The 12476-nt window shown below is 45.8% G+C and overlaps 1 protein-coding gene across 1 annotated transcript in view; it reads left to right on the top strand.

Moving 5' to 3' along the window:
• Positions 1-4888, top strand: part of LOC104993253 (disintegrin and metalloproteinase domain-containing protein 5-like) — a 154401-nt gene extending 149513 nt beyond the window's left edge. Inside the window, exon 21 of the mRNA XM_010846437.1 lies at positions 4753-4888. Within this exon, the coding sequence (XP_010844739.1) occupies positions 4753-4888 (136 nt within the window). The remainder of the gene's footprint in view (positions 1-4752) is intronic.
• The last annotated feature ends 7588 nt before the right edge of the window (positions 4889-12476 follow it).

The following is a 12476-nucleotide window of genomic DNA, read 5'->3' on the forward strand; positions in this document are numbered from 1 at the left end:
ACTGAGGGTTGAGCATGAAGTTGGCACAGCTGCTTGGCTTGCAGGGACCCTGGTGGTGCCAAGTGTGCAGGGACATGGACTGCCTCCACCACAGGAGTTACGGCTCTATCAGAGTCTTTTCCGAGCCTCTTGTAGCTGGGGATCAGAAGGCCTCTTTGGCCAGCTTTTCTTCATATCTCCTCGCATTCAGGCACTTAGAGGGCTCCCTTACTTGGGGTCCTTCTCTGTTGTTCAGTGTGTCAGGCACACAGAGGGGCCCCCCTGGCTGGGGTCCTACTGTGTCGTCTTGCACATCAGTCACTTATAGGGGCACCCTGTGTGGGGTCCTACTCTGTCGTTCAGTGTGTCAGGTGTTTGAAGGCCAGCCTTTCTGTTGTTCAGCTGCTGATGCAGGCGTGTTCGGAGAGAGAGGCCATGGTGATGGCTCCACCCCCTACACGTGACTCAGCTGTATTGCCTTGCTTCCATGGCTGCCTGGCTTTCCTCCACAGGCTTTTCCCACCACAATCTCCTCCCTCACATCCTCTCAATCCGTCTCTCTGCAGTCAACAGCAGCCCTCGCCCTGGGATTTCTCCACAATCCCTAAACTCCAGCTTGCAGCCGCTGCCTCTTCCAGGGGACCTGCGTCCCTGTCCAGGGTATGTATGGCTGCGGCAAGGACTGTCTGAGACTCATTCCATTTAGGCTGCCACGAATTGACTGTTTTACTCTCAGCCTTAAGTGTTTTTCCTCTGTCTCAGACAGTTGCCCCTATGATGTGGGGAGTGGACCCCTGCTTCAGTTCCCCCACCTGCAGAGGGCAGGTCCAGTCCCACTCACACTCCTGTTTCCCCCCAGTTCCTTGTCCTACTGAGTTTTGCGTGTGTCTATTCTTTTCCTCTGGTCAGGGACTCCTGTCCACTCTCAGCTGGTGTCCTGCATGCACTTCTGTGTCTGAAGGTGTATTCCTGATGTATCCGTGGAGAGAGATGTACTCCACGGTCCACTTACTTCTCTGCCATCTTGTTCTCCGTAATGAGCTCTTTCTTTAATGAGTATGCATAGAAAGACAAATATGTAATATACTATTAATAGTAACAGATTAGAGGCACTTTTGAGGCTCTATTTATTTTAAGAAATGCTGAGTGTATTTTTACCCTCTCTTAACTCTCTCCACTGATTTTTCTGTTAGGTTTGAATGTTAGATCTAGCCTACTGTTAATTAATTCTTGTTTTTTAAACATTATTTTCTTGGCTCCAAAAATATTTTATCATTTTTAGTTTTGTGCTGAGTTTTACAACAAACATTTTGACTTTATTTTTGCTTAAGCATTTCCATTAATCATAATTCTGAAGGATTACCTTAGATTTTAATGAGAGTAAGATCCTTTTCTGTCCAGAGAGCTTGCAATGCCTGTATCTTGCCATTACTCCCCTCTCTTGATTTATTCAATAAATTGTATATGCTTGTAAGTATGCAAATCATTCTGCTTATTATAGTAGTAACAAGTAATAAACACTCATGCATTTTTTTATTCCAAAGAGGCTTTATTGCATTGAAACATTTTCAGTTTACAGAAAAATTGAGAAAAGAGTACAACTTTACATATATTTTACAGTCTTCTCTATTATTACCATCTAATATTAGTTGATAAGTTACAATTGATAAAGCAATTTAATATATTATTATTAACTAAGGTCCATACTGTATTCATATTTTCTTAGCTTTTAATAGATGTCCTTCTTCTGGTCCAGAGTCCATTCACGAGACATCATTATTTTTTGTTTAATGTTTCCTTTGGCTCCTCTTGGCTCTGATTAGTTTTTAGGTTTTTTGTTTTTGATGTCCTTGTCATTGTTGAAGACTATTGGTGGGGTATTTTTTAGTGTGTTCTTTCATGAGAATCTAAATATTCCTTTAAAACTATTCAAAACAATAAAAACTAACCATTAATATTAGCACCCAGGATGATCATTGTTAAATTATTTCAATATATAGATGTATAGACAGGTGTGTTCATGTGTGTTTGTGTTTTTATCCTTTATAGAATGTGATTGTACTTAGAAATATTGTATCTCTTTCTTTTTTGTTCTAAACTAAAATCAGTTTATAGACTTAGAATGGAATTTTAGAGGCACTTTGCTTTATTGACCTAAATAGTTACCAAAAATTGATAAAGAAGCACTTAGGATATTTTAGGAAGACACAAGACTAAGACTATTTGCAGCTGAGTTAACAGATGATTTTTTTTTTCTGGAATTGATTATTATTTACTTGATCCTCTCTCTTCAATTTCCATGCCTTTTAAATAAATTGCTTGTATTAGAAATATGTGGGCTCAAAAAAATAGTAACACTGTTATTTCATTTTGTGCTTTATCTTGTTTTCCCTTATAGCAACAGTCACTGACGGTCTTGCCCTATAGAGAGGATAGTACCAAATAAATCACCAGAAACTGGCCTAAACCAAGAAGGAAAAAAAAAAAAACAAAACAAGCATGTTTCTATGTCCCCTCTGTTGTCAGTGCTGAGGGTTTAAATTATGAAATAATAAATCATCTGCACCTGAATCACCCTAATTATGTCTGGTGTTTTCTCTGTATTTTCAGTTTCAACTTCCGCTGTATCTAACTTGAAAAAGACTCTGAGGCAGCTAAAAGCAGTCAAAGACCCTCACCCCACAAAGCCCTGCCAGTTGTGTCTCAAGACCCCAGCAGAGTATCCCTTTTCCTTTCTGCTCTTTCAGTTGACCTGAAGCTCTCACCCACTTTCCTCCTTCCTCCCTCATGGACTTCAGCTAGCCTATGACTTGTCCTAGTGGCATTTACTCAGGAGTTGTTGAATCCAGTCTTTCTCTTGTTACCACCTCTCCTCTTTCAAAGCTGTGTACCTGCTTTAGTGTGTTCAGATTCCTGTTTACCAAGAGGAGGTTTACCATGAAGCTAAGGGCTTCCCTCGTGGCCTAGACAGTAAAAAATCTGCCTGCAATATAGGAGACTGGGGTTCAATCCCTGGTCGGGAAGATCCTCTGGAGGAGGGCGCGGCAACCCACTCCAGTATTCTTGCCTGGAGAATCCCGTGGACAGAGGAGCCTGGCGGGCTACAATCCATGGGATTGCAAAAAGTCAGACATGACTGAGCGAGTAATACTTTCAAGGAAGCAAAAACATCAGGGCCACTTACTTGCAAAGGTTCTTTTCAAAGTCATGAACCTAATTTTTATGTATCTTTTGAGAAATGGTGTGTTACTGGGGTCTAGTAGAGATGGAATATTTTACCATGGGACACCAGGTGGCCATCCATTTGAACTCATTACGGTCTGCCAAGTCGTAGAGTCAGACTCCTGTGTCATTCAGCACAGGAGCAGTGGTGTTCCTCCTCTAACTTGTGCCTGTGGCCTTATATTCGTCTGGGTCCAATCAGGAGATCAGGGATTACACAGTAATTTAAAAAGGTAGTTTAATAATATACTCCATTGAAGAGCCATTATAAAGATATCATGAGAACTCAACAGGTATCTAAGGTCTGAGGGAAACTACCCAAGGAAGGATACGCTTGCAAGAGTGGCCACTCTCCCAAGGCTGAGGTTCAGACCTCATTGGAGAAGGTGTAATTTCTGCCTACTTGATGGCTTGGGCCAGACATGGAGAAAAGCAGAAAACATAACTCCAGCTGGTGCTGCTGAGAGAACCAATGCCACTTCATGTGCGAGCTGGAGTGTACAGTGCCTGAATCAGGGTGGGTGTGGGTAAACCACAACCGTTGCAGGGGTTGTACAAAGTCTGTGGAGGTGGTGCCGGCAGGAGCAAGACCTGAAGTCCATGACGTGGCATCAGTAGGATCCAAGAATGTGGTTACTGGACCCAGGGAGGCCAGCGAGATCACCTAAGGGAGACATACTCTGATAGCGTGAGCACCTGGGACAAAGCATCATTGGATGTCTTCTTAGGCCGCCGCTGCTCACGCCCTGTGCAGCAGCAAAAAAAGCCAAAAACACTACACGTGGATGGAGTCTGTTCTTCCTTCAATGTGCCTCTGGTGCCCTCTGCTGGCCAGTCCTACCATTGCCTTCACGAACGGAGAAAATAGTGTTCAATCCATTATTGCAGAGCAGGTAGTGAAACTGGAAATCTGGATCTGAGAAGGAATAAATTGGTCTAAACCAGAGATTTCTCTTTTTATCACAAGAACAATTGTTTAACTTTTAACCTACGTTTTCCTTTTTTATTTTTTCTTTAGAGGCCAATTGTTGAGCTTCTCTAGTCAGTTTTTCTGTTTTTGTTTGGAGAACTATCCCTTTGGATCATGACAAGTTTGGCAGCTGTTGCCCTTTAATTCCTTGCAGAAATGCCAGCAAAGTTATTCCCTTCAATCCCAGAGAGTCAAGTTTAGGATTCGCCAGAGTCATCATAATAGCTGAAGTGGCAGGCTTAAAGTATTGCATCTAATAATTGGTGAATTTAGGGCTGTTTAAAATTGTATTTCTGTTAGAAGTAAGGAAACCAGGTTGCTTCCACAACATTCCAAAATCATGAGCTACTCTAAAAGTATCATCAATGTAAACAGTGGCAGTTAAATTTTCTCCCAGAGTAATGGAGCATGGACTAAAAGTAATTGAGTGCATGCCCAGTTGGAGCAAATTATGAACAAGAGGACCAAAATCCTAACTGCCCCCACGTTTGGTAAGTCTGCCTTCCTGGCCCCTGGGGGCCTCAGGACCCTCATTCAGACAACACTTCCTTCTCCCCTTTGCCCCTTCCTTCTCCTGACAGCTGCTGCTGTTCCCTCTCCATCCTCTCCTTTTGTCCTGTCCTTCCGAGAGGGCGGACCGTGGTCGGCTACCGCATCACTCCTCTTAGCTTGTGGGACCAGCTCCCTCGGGCCGGCAGCGGCTCATCTAGACCGTGACCAGCAGAGGTGGGAGAGGTTTGCCTCACAGCACACAGCCCCCTGTGTTGGGGGCTCTTCCTGACCAGAGATTCATGAGGATGATAGGGGAATCACCTCGTATCATGTCGTGGCCAGAAGTCCGATCGTCCCAATATCCTCATCTTTATTTTCCTGCTGGAGAGAGAAGCCCTGAGGGAGAGGGCTGAAGCAGCAGATTTCTGTGTTGTATGCATAGGCGCGAGCTCCACACATGATGTACAAGCTTCCCTGGAGGCTCAGTTGGTAAAGAATCTGCCTGCAATGCGGGAGACCAGAGTTTGATCCCTGGGTGGGGAAGATCCCCTGGAGAAGGAGACGGCAAACCCACTCCAGTATTCTTGCCTGGAGAATTCCGTGGATAGAGGAGCCTGGCGGGCTGCAGTCCACTGGGTCGCAAAGAATGGGACACTACTGAACGACTAACACTTTCACTTTCACAACGGTACAACTGGCTGGATTCTGGGCTCAAGGACCTGGCAGGCAGTGGACGGGGTGCTCCTCCTTCGCTGGCCCTTTCTGGAAGCCCCAGGGTGGGTGCCTGAATAGACATCTGTAGGGGGTTAGTGGAAAAGGCAATCTTTCTGTCTCTTTTCCCTTTTCAGTCGTTTTTTTATCCCTCTTTTCCTCTCCCTTGGACCTCATGCCTACACTCCCATCCCCTTCATCATGGAAACCCCTTGTCTGTGTGTCTGATTCTGAGGAGGGAATTCTGTGATCCCCTTGGTGGTTATACCAGGCCTCGAATTCCCAGGGTCTCTCATTGTTAGCCTCCAGGCTTATATGGAAACATAGAAAACGCCCAGGGAATCCCCACAGATTCTCCTCAGGGCTGCATTCTCAACAATAGAAGATTGTAGAGACAGTTAAAAAACAAACAACAACAACAAAAAAACAACCCTGATTTTCTTTTGCAATGCAGCCTGACACCAACGTGCCTCAGGTGACCAGGAGACGTGGCCCTAGCATGGGGGATCCTTTAAACTTGGACACCAGTTTGCAGTTGGACCAATTTAGAAAGAAGTCTCAAAAATGGAGGGAGGTCGAGTATGTGCCCTCTTTATGAGACTTTATCGAGAGCCCTGACTGAGGGTTCCTGTCGTTGAGTGAGGACCTTCTGTTCCTGTGCTGCCTGCAAGAGAATCGGAGCCAGACCTTCTCAGGGACCCCAGTCTTTCAACCGGCAATGAGCCATTGGCCCCTCAAACCCCCTTCTCAGTCCCCATTTTTTTCCTTTCATCACCGCCTTCAGCCCCCGCCCCCGCCTTCCGTCTTACCTTGTCAAATCAGAACCCTCCCAAATTGGAGCCTCCAGAGCTTTCCCCAGGGAGGCTCTAATTGAACTCAAAGATAGCCCCCATCTCCACCCCACAAGGCCTTTTAATTCTTCTGGGAAGTAGAAGACTGCCAGCTGCTGGGAGTCGAGTGACGACTCAAGGGCGTGTCCCCTTCTCAAAGAACTCTGACAAGTTTAAGGATGAACTAACCAGGCTGGGGTTGACATTCTCTCTCACCTGGCAGGACATCATGGTTACTCTGGCCCCCTGTTGTACCCATGATGAAAAGGAGCAGAGACTGAGAAATGCCAGGAGACCCTCAGATAGCCTGCTTGCCGCCAGTCAGTGCCACCAAACTTATCAGGCAGGTGGGGATGAACCCCGAACATGACTCATGCTGGGACTATGAAGACAAGGTAGGCATGCTGGGAGGAGACATTATGCTACTTGTCTGTCGGAAACCATGAAAAGGCTTATAGCGAAGCCTTTAAATTATGATAAGGTCTGAGAGATTACACAGGAAAAAGATGAAAACCTGGCCGTCTTCCTGAGCCAGGTGACAGGGACTTCAGGAAGGACACTCACCCAGACCCTGAGTCGGCGAAGGGAGGTTGCTATTGGCCATGCATTTTATCTCCCAGGCCACTCCTGACATCTGGAAAACATTAGAAAAGCTTGAGGCTGGGCCACGAACCCTGTTGTCAACCTTGGTAGAGAAGGACTTCAAGGTCAGTAATAAGCAATACTTCACAGAAGAGGCCAGAAAAGATATGAGACTAAAAGCTTTTGACTGTATTGGAGAATTCCCATGACCTCAAGGGGACCCTGGAGGACCAAGAAAGCTGACTCAATTTAAGCTGTCTGGGCCCAAAGCAGCATGTCTTTTGTTGAAAGGGAGGGCACTGGAAGGAAGGATGTCCTTCTAGCTTCTTGCAAATCTCTCCTATGAGAGATTCCTGCACACCATCTGATGGGGCCAGAGTGCCTCTCCAGGTCCACATCCCACTTGATCCATCCTCATGACTCCAGAGGAGCTGTGGGTCACTCGCGATGTGGCGGGAAGCAGAAATTAATTCTTGTTAACACTGGAGCCTCCTGCTCTGTTCTGGCTTGGCTGGCTGGCCCTCTCTCCAACCCTAACTGCACTGTGATGGTAGCTGATAGATGGACAATGGTAAGGCAATATACATCTCCCCTTGCCTGCAGAATCGGGTCTATTAATATTACTCACTCCTTTTTGTATATGGCAGAATGCTCTGACCCTCTTCTCTGGAGAGATTTGCTAAATCAATCAAGAGCTAGTATGAGGACGATGCTGTGAGAGTGCTGCACTCAATATATCAGCAAATTTGGAAAACTCTGCAGTGGCCACAGGCCTGGAAAAGGTCAGTTTTCATTCCAATCCCAAAGAAAGGCAATGCCAAAGAATGCTCAAACAACTGCACAACTCCACCCATCTCACACGCTAGTAAAGTAATGCTCAAAATTCTCCAAGCCAGGCTTCAGCAATATGTGAACCGTGAACTTCCAGATGTTCAAGCTGGTTTTAGAAAAGGCAGAGGAACCAGAGATCAAATTGCCAACATCCGCTGGATCATCGAAAAAGCAAGAGAGTTCCAGAAAAAAACATCTATTTCTGCTTTATTGACTATGCCAAAGCCTTTGACTGTGTGGATCACAACAAACTGTGGGAAATTCTGAAAGAGATGGGAATGCCAGACCACCTGACCTGCCTCTTGGGAAACTTGCATGCAGGTCAGGAAGCAACAGTTAGAACTGGACATGAAACAACAGACTGGTTCCAAATCAGACAAGGAGTGTGTCAAAGCTGTATTGTCACCCTGCTTATTTAACTTCTATGCATCAACTTCTATGCAGAGTAAATCATGAGAAATTCCCGGCTGGAAGAAGCACAGGCTGGAATCAAGATTGTGGGGAGAAATATCAATAACCTCAGAAATGCAGTTGACACCACTCTAACAGCAGAAAGTGAAGAACTGAAGAGCCTCTTGGGGAAAGTGAAAGAGGAGAATGAAAAAGTTGGTTTAAAGCTCAACATTCAGAAAACTAAGATCATGGTGTCTGGTCCCATCACTTCATGGCAAACAGATGGGGAAACAGTGGAAACAGTGTCAGACTTTATTTTTCTGGGCTCCAAAATCACTTCAGATGGTGATTGCAGCCATGAAATTGAAAGACGTTTTCTCCTTGGAAGGAAAGTTAGACAGCATATTAAAAAGCAGAGACATTTCTTTGCCAAGAAAGGTCTGTCTAGTCAAGGCTATCAGAGAAGGTGATGGCACCCCACGCCAGTATTCTTGCCTGGAAAATCCCATGGTTAGAGGAGCCTGGTAGGCTGCAGTCCATGGCGTCTTGAAGAGTCGGACATGACTGAGCGACTTCACTTTCACTTTTCACTTTCATGCACTGGAGAAGGAAATGGCAACCCACTCTAGTGTTCTTGCCTGGAGAATCCCAGGGACAGGGGATCCTGGTGAGCTGCCATCTATGGGGTCGCACAGAGTCGGACACGACTGAAGCGACTTAGCAACAGCAGCAGTCAAGGCTATGGTTTTTCCAGTAGTCATGTATGGATGTGAGAGTTGGACTATAAAGAAAGCTGAGTGCAGAAGAATTGATGCTTTTGAACTGTGGTGTTGGAGAAGACTCTTGAGAGACCCTTGGACTGCAAGGAGATCCAACCAGTCCATCCTAAAGGAGATCAGTCTTGGGTGTTCATTGGAGGCACTGATGTTGAAGCTGAAACTCCAGTACTTTGGCCACTGATGTGAAGAGCTGACTCATTTGAAAAGATTCTGATGCTGGGAAAGATTGAGGACCAGAGGATAAGGGGACAACAGAGGATGAGATGGTTGGATGGCATCACCAACACAATGGACATGGGTTTGGCTGGACTCCAGGAGTGCCAGGATGGACAGGGAGGCCTGGCATGCTGCAGTTCATGGGGTCACTAAGAGTCGGACACAACGGAGTGACTGAACTGAATTGAACTGATGTGCTTAGGACAAGGTGAAGTCCAAGGAGGTAGAGAATTCAAACAGAGACTGCATCTGTTAGCAGCCCCTGGGGAACCACCTTCTGCTCATCAAGATACTCCCCAGGCATCCCCTCAAATTTAAAAACAATTAAATCTTGGATTTTGTGATACTTTGGTTCCAGGATGGCAAAACGTGTCATTTCCCTGATCTCCCCTGGCTCCCCCTACCCCATCCCCCCTCCCACAATAAGAATGATTAAGGCCTGGGGAAAAATACCCCTGGAAGGACATATCTTTAAATCTGAGACTCTGATGAGGACACAATCACTGCTCATCACATTTTTCAAACATGGACTCATTAAGCCCTGCCAATCCTCTTGCAACACCCCAGACCTCCCCATTCATAAACCTAATGAGGAATATCAGTTTGTGCAAGACTTGCAAACACTAAATGTGGCTGTCATTCCTATTCACCCAGTGGTGTTAAACCCATACACCCTCTTGTCCAACTGCCTGCCAGGGGACACTCAGTATTTCTGTTTTGGACCTCAAAGCTGCATTTTTCTCTATTCCCTGGCATCCATACTCCTCATACCTTTTTGTCTTTGAATAGGACGTTGACGCCCTGGAGGCTACCCAATATACCTGGGCAGTATTTCCGCATGGTTTTTGGGATAGCGTCCACCTTTTTGGAAACATGTTAGCAAGGGAAGTGAGGGAATTCATGCATAGATTGATGATTTATTGATATTTAGTGAGACTAAACTGTGCTAAAAAGCAAAGATCACTTTGCCAACAAAGGTCCATATACTCAGAAGTATGGTCTTTCCAGTAGTCATGTATGGATGTGAGAGCTAGACCATAAAGAAGACAGAGTGCCGAAGTAGTAATGCTTTCGAACTGTGTTGTTGGAGAGTCCCTTGGACTGCAAGGAGATCAAACCAGTCAATTTTAAAGGAAATCAATCCTGAGTACTCATTGGAAGGACTGATGCTGAAGCTGAAGTTCCAATACTTTGGCCACCTGCTGTGACAGGGGACTTATTGGAAAGGACCCTGAGAGCAGGAAAAAATTGAAGGCAAAAGGAGAACAGGGTGGCAGAGGATGACATGGTTGGATTGCATCACTGACTCAATGGACGTGAATTTGGGCAAACTCCAGGAGACAGTGAGGAACAGGGAAGCCTGGGGTGCTGCAGTCCATGGGGTCTCAAAGAGTCAGACCCAACTTGGCAGTTGAACAACAAAAGGTGAGACAAAACAGGATTTAGATCCAAATACCATTAGCATTCTAAATTTTGTGGCAGAAAGAAGAAATAATGTCTCCCCAACCATGGCTCAGATCTCACAGTCATGGGGCTCAGTGTTTAGGGTTTGTTTTGACCCCAGGGGCAGGAGTCCTGATTGTTGATCAAAAACAGCAATTAGTGCATTACCTTCTCTGACCACACATTGGCAGCTTCAAGGCTTTCCCAGGATTCTGTCCTATCTGGGTTCCAAATTATGGCCTTCCAGCAAAACCCCAATAATGAGGCTCTAAAGAGACAAAAGAGAGCCCCTTCAATGAATAGGGACCACCTGTGGGCTTTTGCAGCTTTAATACAGTTGAGCAGAGCACCAGTGCTGGGATTTCCGAATTTGGACAAGCCCCCAGTATGTTTATGAGAGGTAAGGGGTAGAACTAGGAGTCCTGACCCAAAATCTGGGGCTGAATTGGACACCAGGGACTTAACTTCTCGACACAACTCGACTCTGTGGCCCTGGGATGGCCAGGCTGCCTGTGGGCAGGAATAGCCTCAGCCCTGTTGGTTATGACGCTTCCAATCTCACCCTGTGACAACACTGAGTGTAAACCCTCACCATGTACATTCTGTGCTGGAAGTTAAGGGACATTATTAGTTGACTGGGGAAAGGCTAACAAGATGTCGGTCCCTCCTAAAGGACACCCTGGCATTACCTTGTTGTTCAGTTGCTACGTCGTATCTGACTCTGAGACCTCATGAACTGCAGCATGCCAGGCTCCTTTGTCTGACATGACCTTCAGTTCAGTCGTTCAGTCATGTCCAACTCTTTGCAACCCCATGAATCGCAGCACGCCAGGCCTCCCTGTCCATCACCAACTCCCGCAGTTCACCCAAACTCATGTGCATTGAGTCGGTGATGCCATCCAGTCATCTCATCCTCTGTCGTCCCCTTCTCCTCCTGCCCTCAATCCCTCCCAGCATCAGAGTCTTTTCCAATGAGTCAACTCTTCGCATGAGGTGGCCAAATTATTGGAATTTCAGCTTTAGCATCAGTCCTTCCAATGAACACCCAGGACTGGTCTCCTTTAGGATGGACTGGTTGGATCTCCTTGCAGTCCAAGGGACTCTCAAGAGTCTTTTCCAACACCACAGTTCAACAGCATCAATTCTTTGGTGCTCAGCTTTCTTCACAGTCCAACTCTCACATCCATACACGACCACTGGAAAAACCATAGCCTTGACTAGATGGACGGTTTTTGGTCTTAAGGTGTGCCAAACTCTGAACGTGGCAACTCTGTGTTAAGTGGTTGAAAGTGGAATTTTTGTACACCAGTGTATAGAGACCATAGAATAAACTTACTCTAGTGAGTCTGATCTTCTAGATGAAACCTTGAGGTTTAGTGATTTACTGAGAGGACCAGTTTTGTAGTAATGGGAACCTGAAAGGCAGGGTATACCACAGTTAGTCTAGATGAAGTCATGGAAACCAAGGCCCTGCTGGGCATTGGCCCAGAAGGTTGAACTAACTGCATTACTGAGGCTTTGCAATGAAAACGGATAAGAAATTAAATAGTTTTACTGATTCTAAATATGGGTTTCACGTGATACGTGATACATACTCATGCTGCCATTTGGAAAAAAGGGACATGTTAACCAATAGATATAAACCCCCACAAAACATACAGATTTGATTCTGGCTCTTTTAGAAGCAGTACAGCTCCTGACCTGGGTAGCAGTAATTTACTGTAGGGGCTACCAGAGGGAGGGATCTTTTGTGAGCCAAGGAAACAGCAAAGCTGATGGAACTGACAAACAGCAGCTCCACTGAAAAACAGGAGCTCCAATGAGCTCCACTGAAAGAACCTGAGCAAGTTACGGCCCTAGTGATTGGCCACCCTTCCTTGAACTCCCTAGCTTCCCCCACAATTCTCCACGGGAACAAGAAAATGCTAAGAAATGTGGCTATGAGAAAGGAAACACAGGCTGGTATAAAAAGGAGGGTAAGGTTCTAATCCCTGAGGCCCCAAAATGGAGACCAAGAGCTTATCTGAC

The sequence above is a fragment of the Bison bison genome, unplaced genomic scaffold, assembly GCF_000754665.1.
Source record: "Bison bison bison isolate TAMUID 2011002044 unplaced genomic scaffold, Bison_UMD1.0 scf7180017864236, whole genome shotgun sequence".
Lineage (NCBI taxonomy): Eukaryota > Metazoa > Chordata > Mammalia > Artiodactyla > Bovidae > Bison > Bison bison.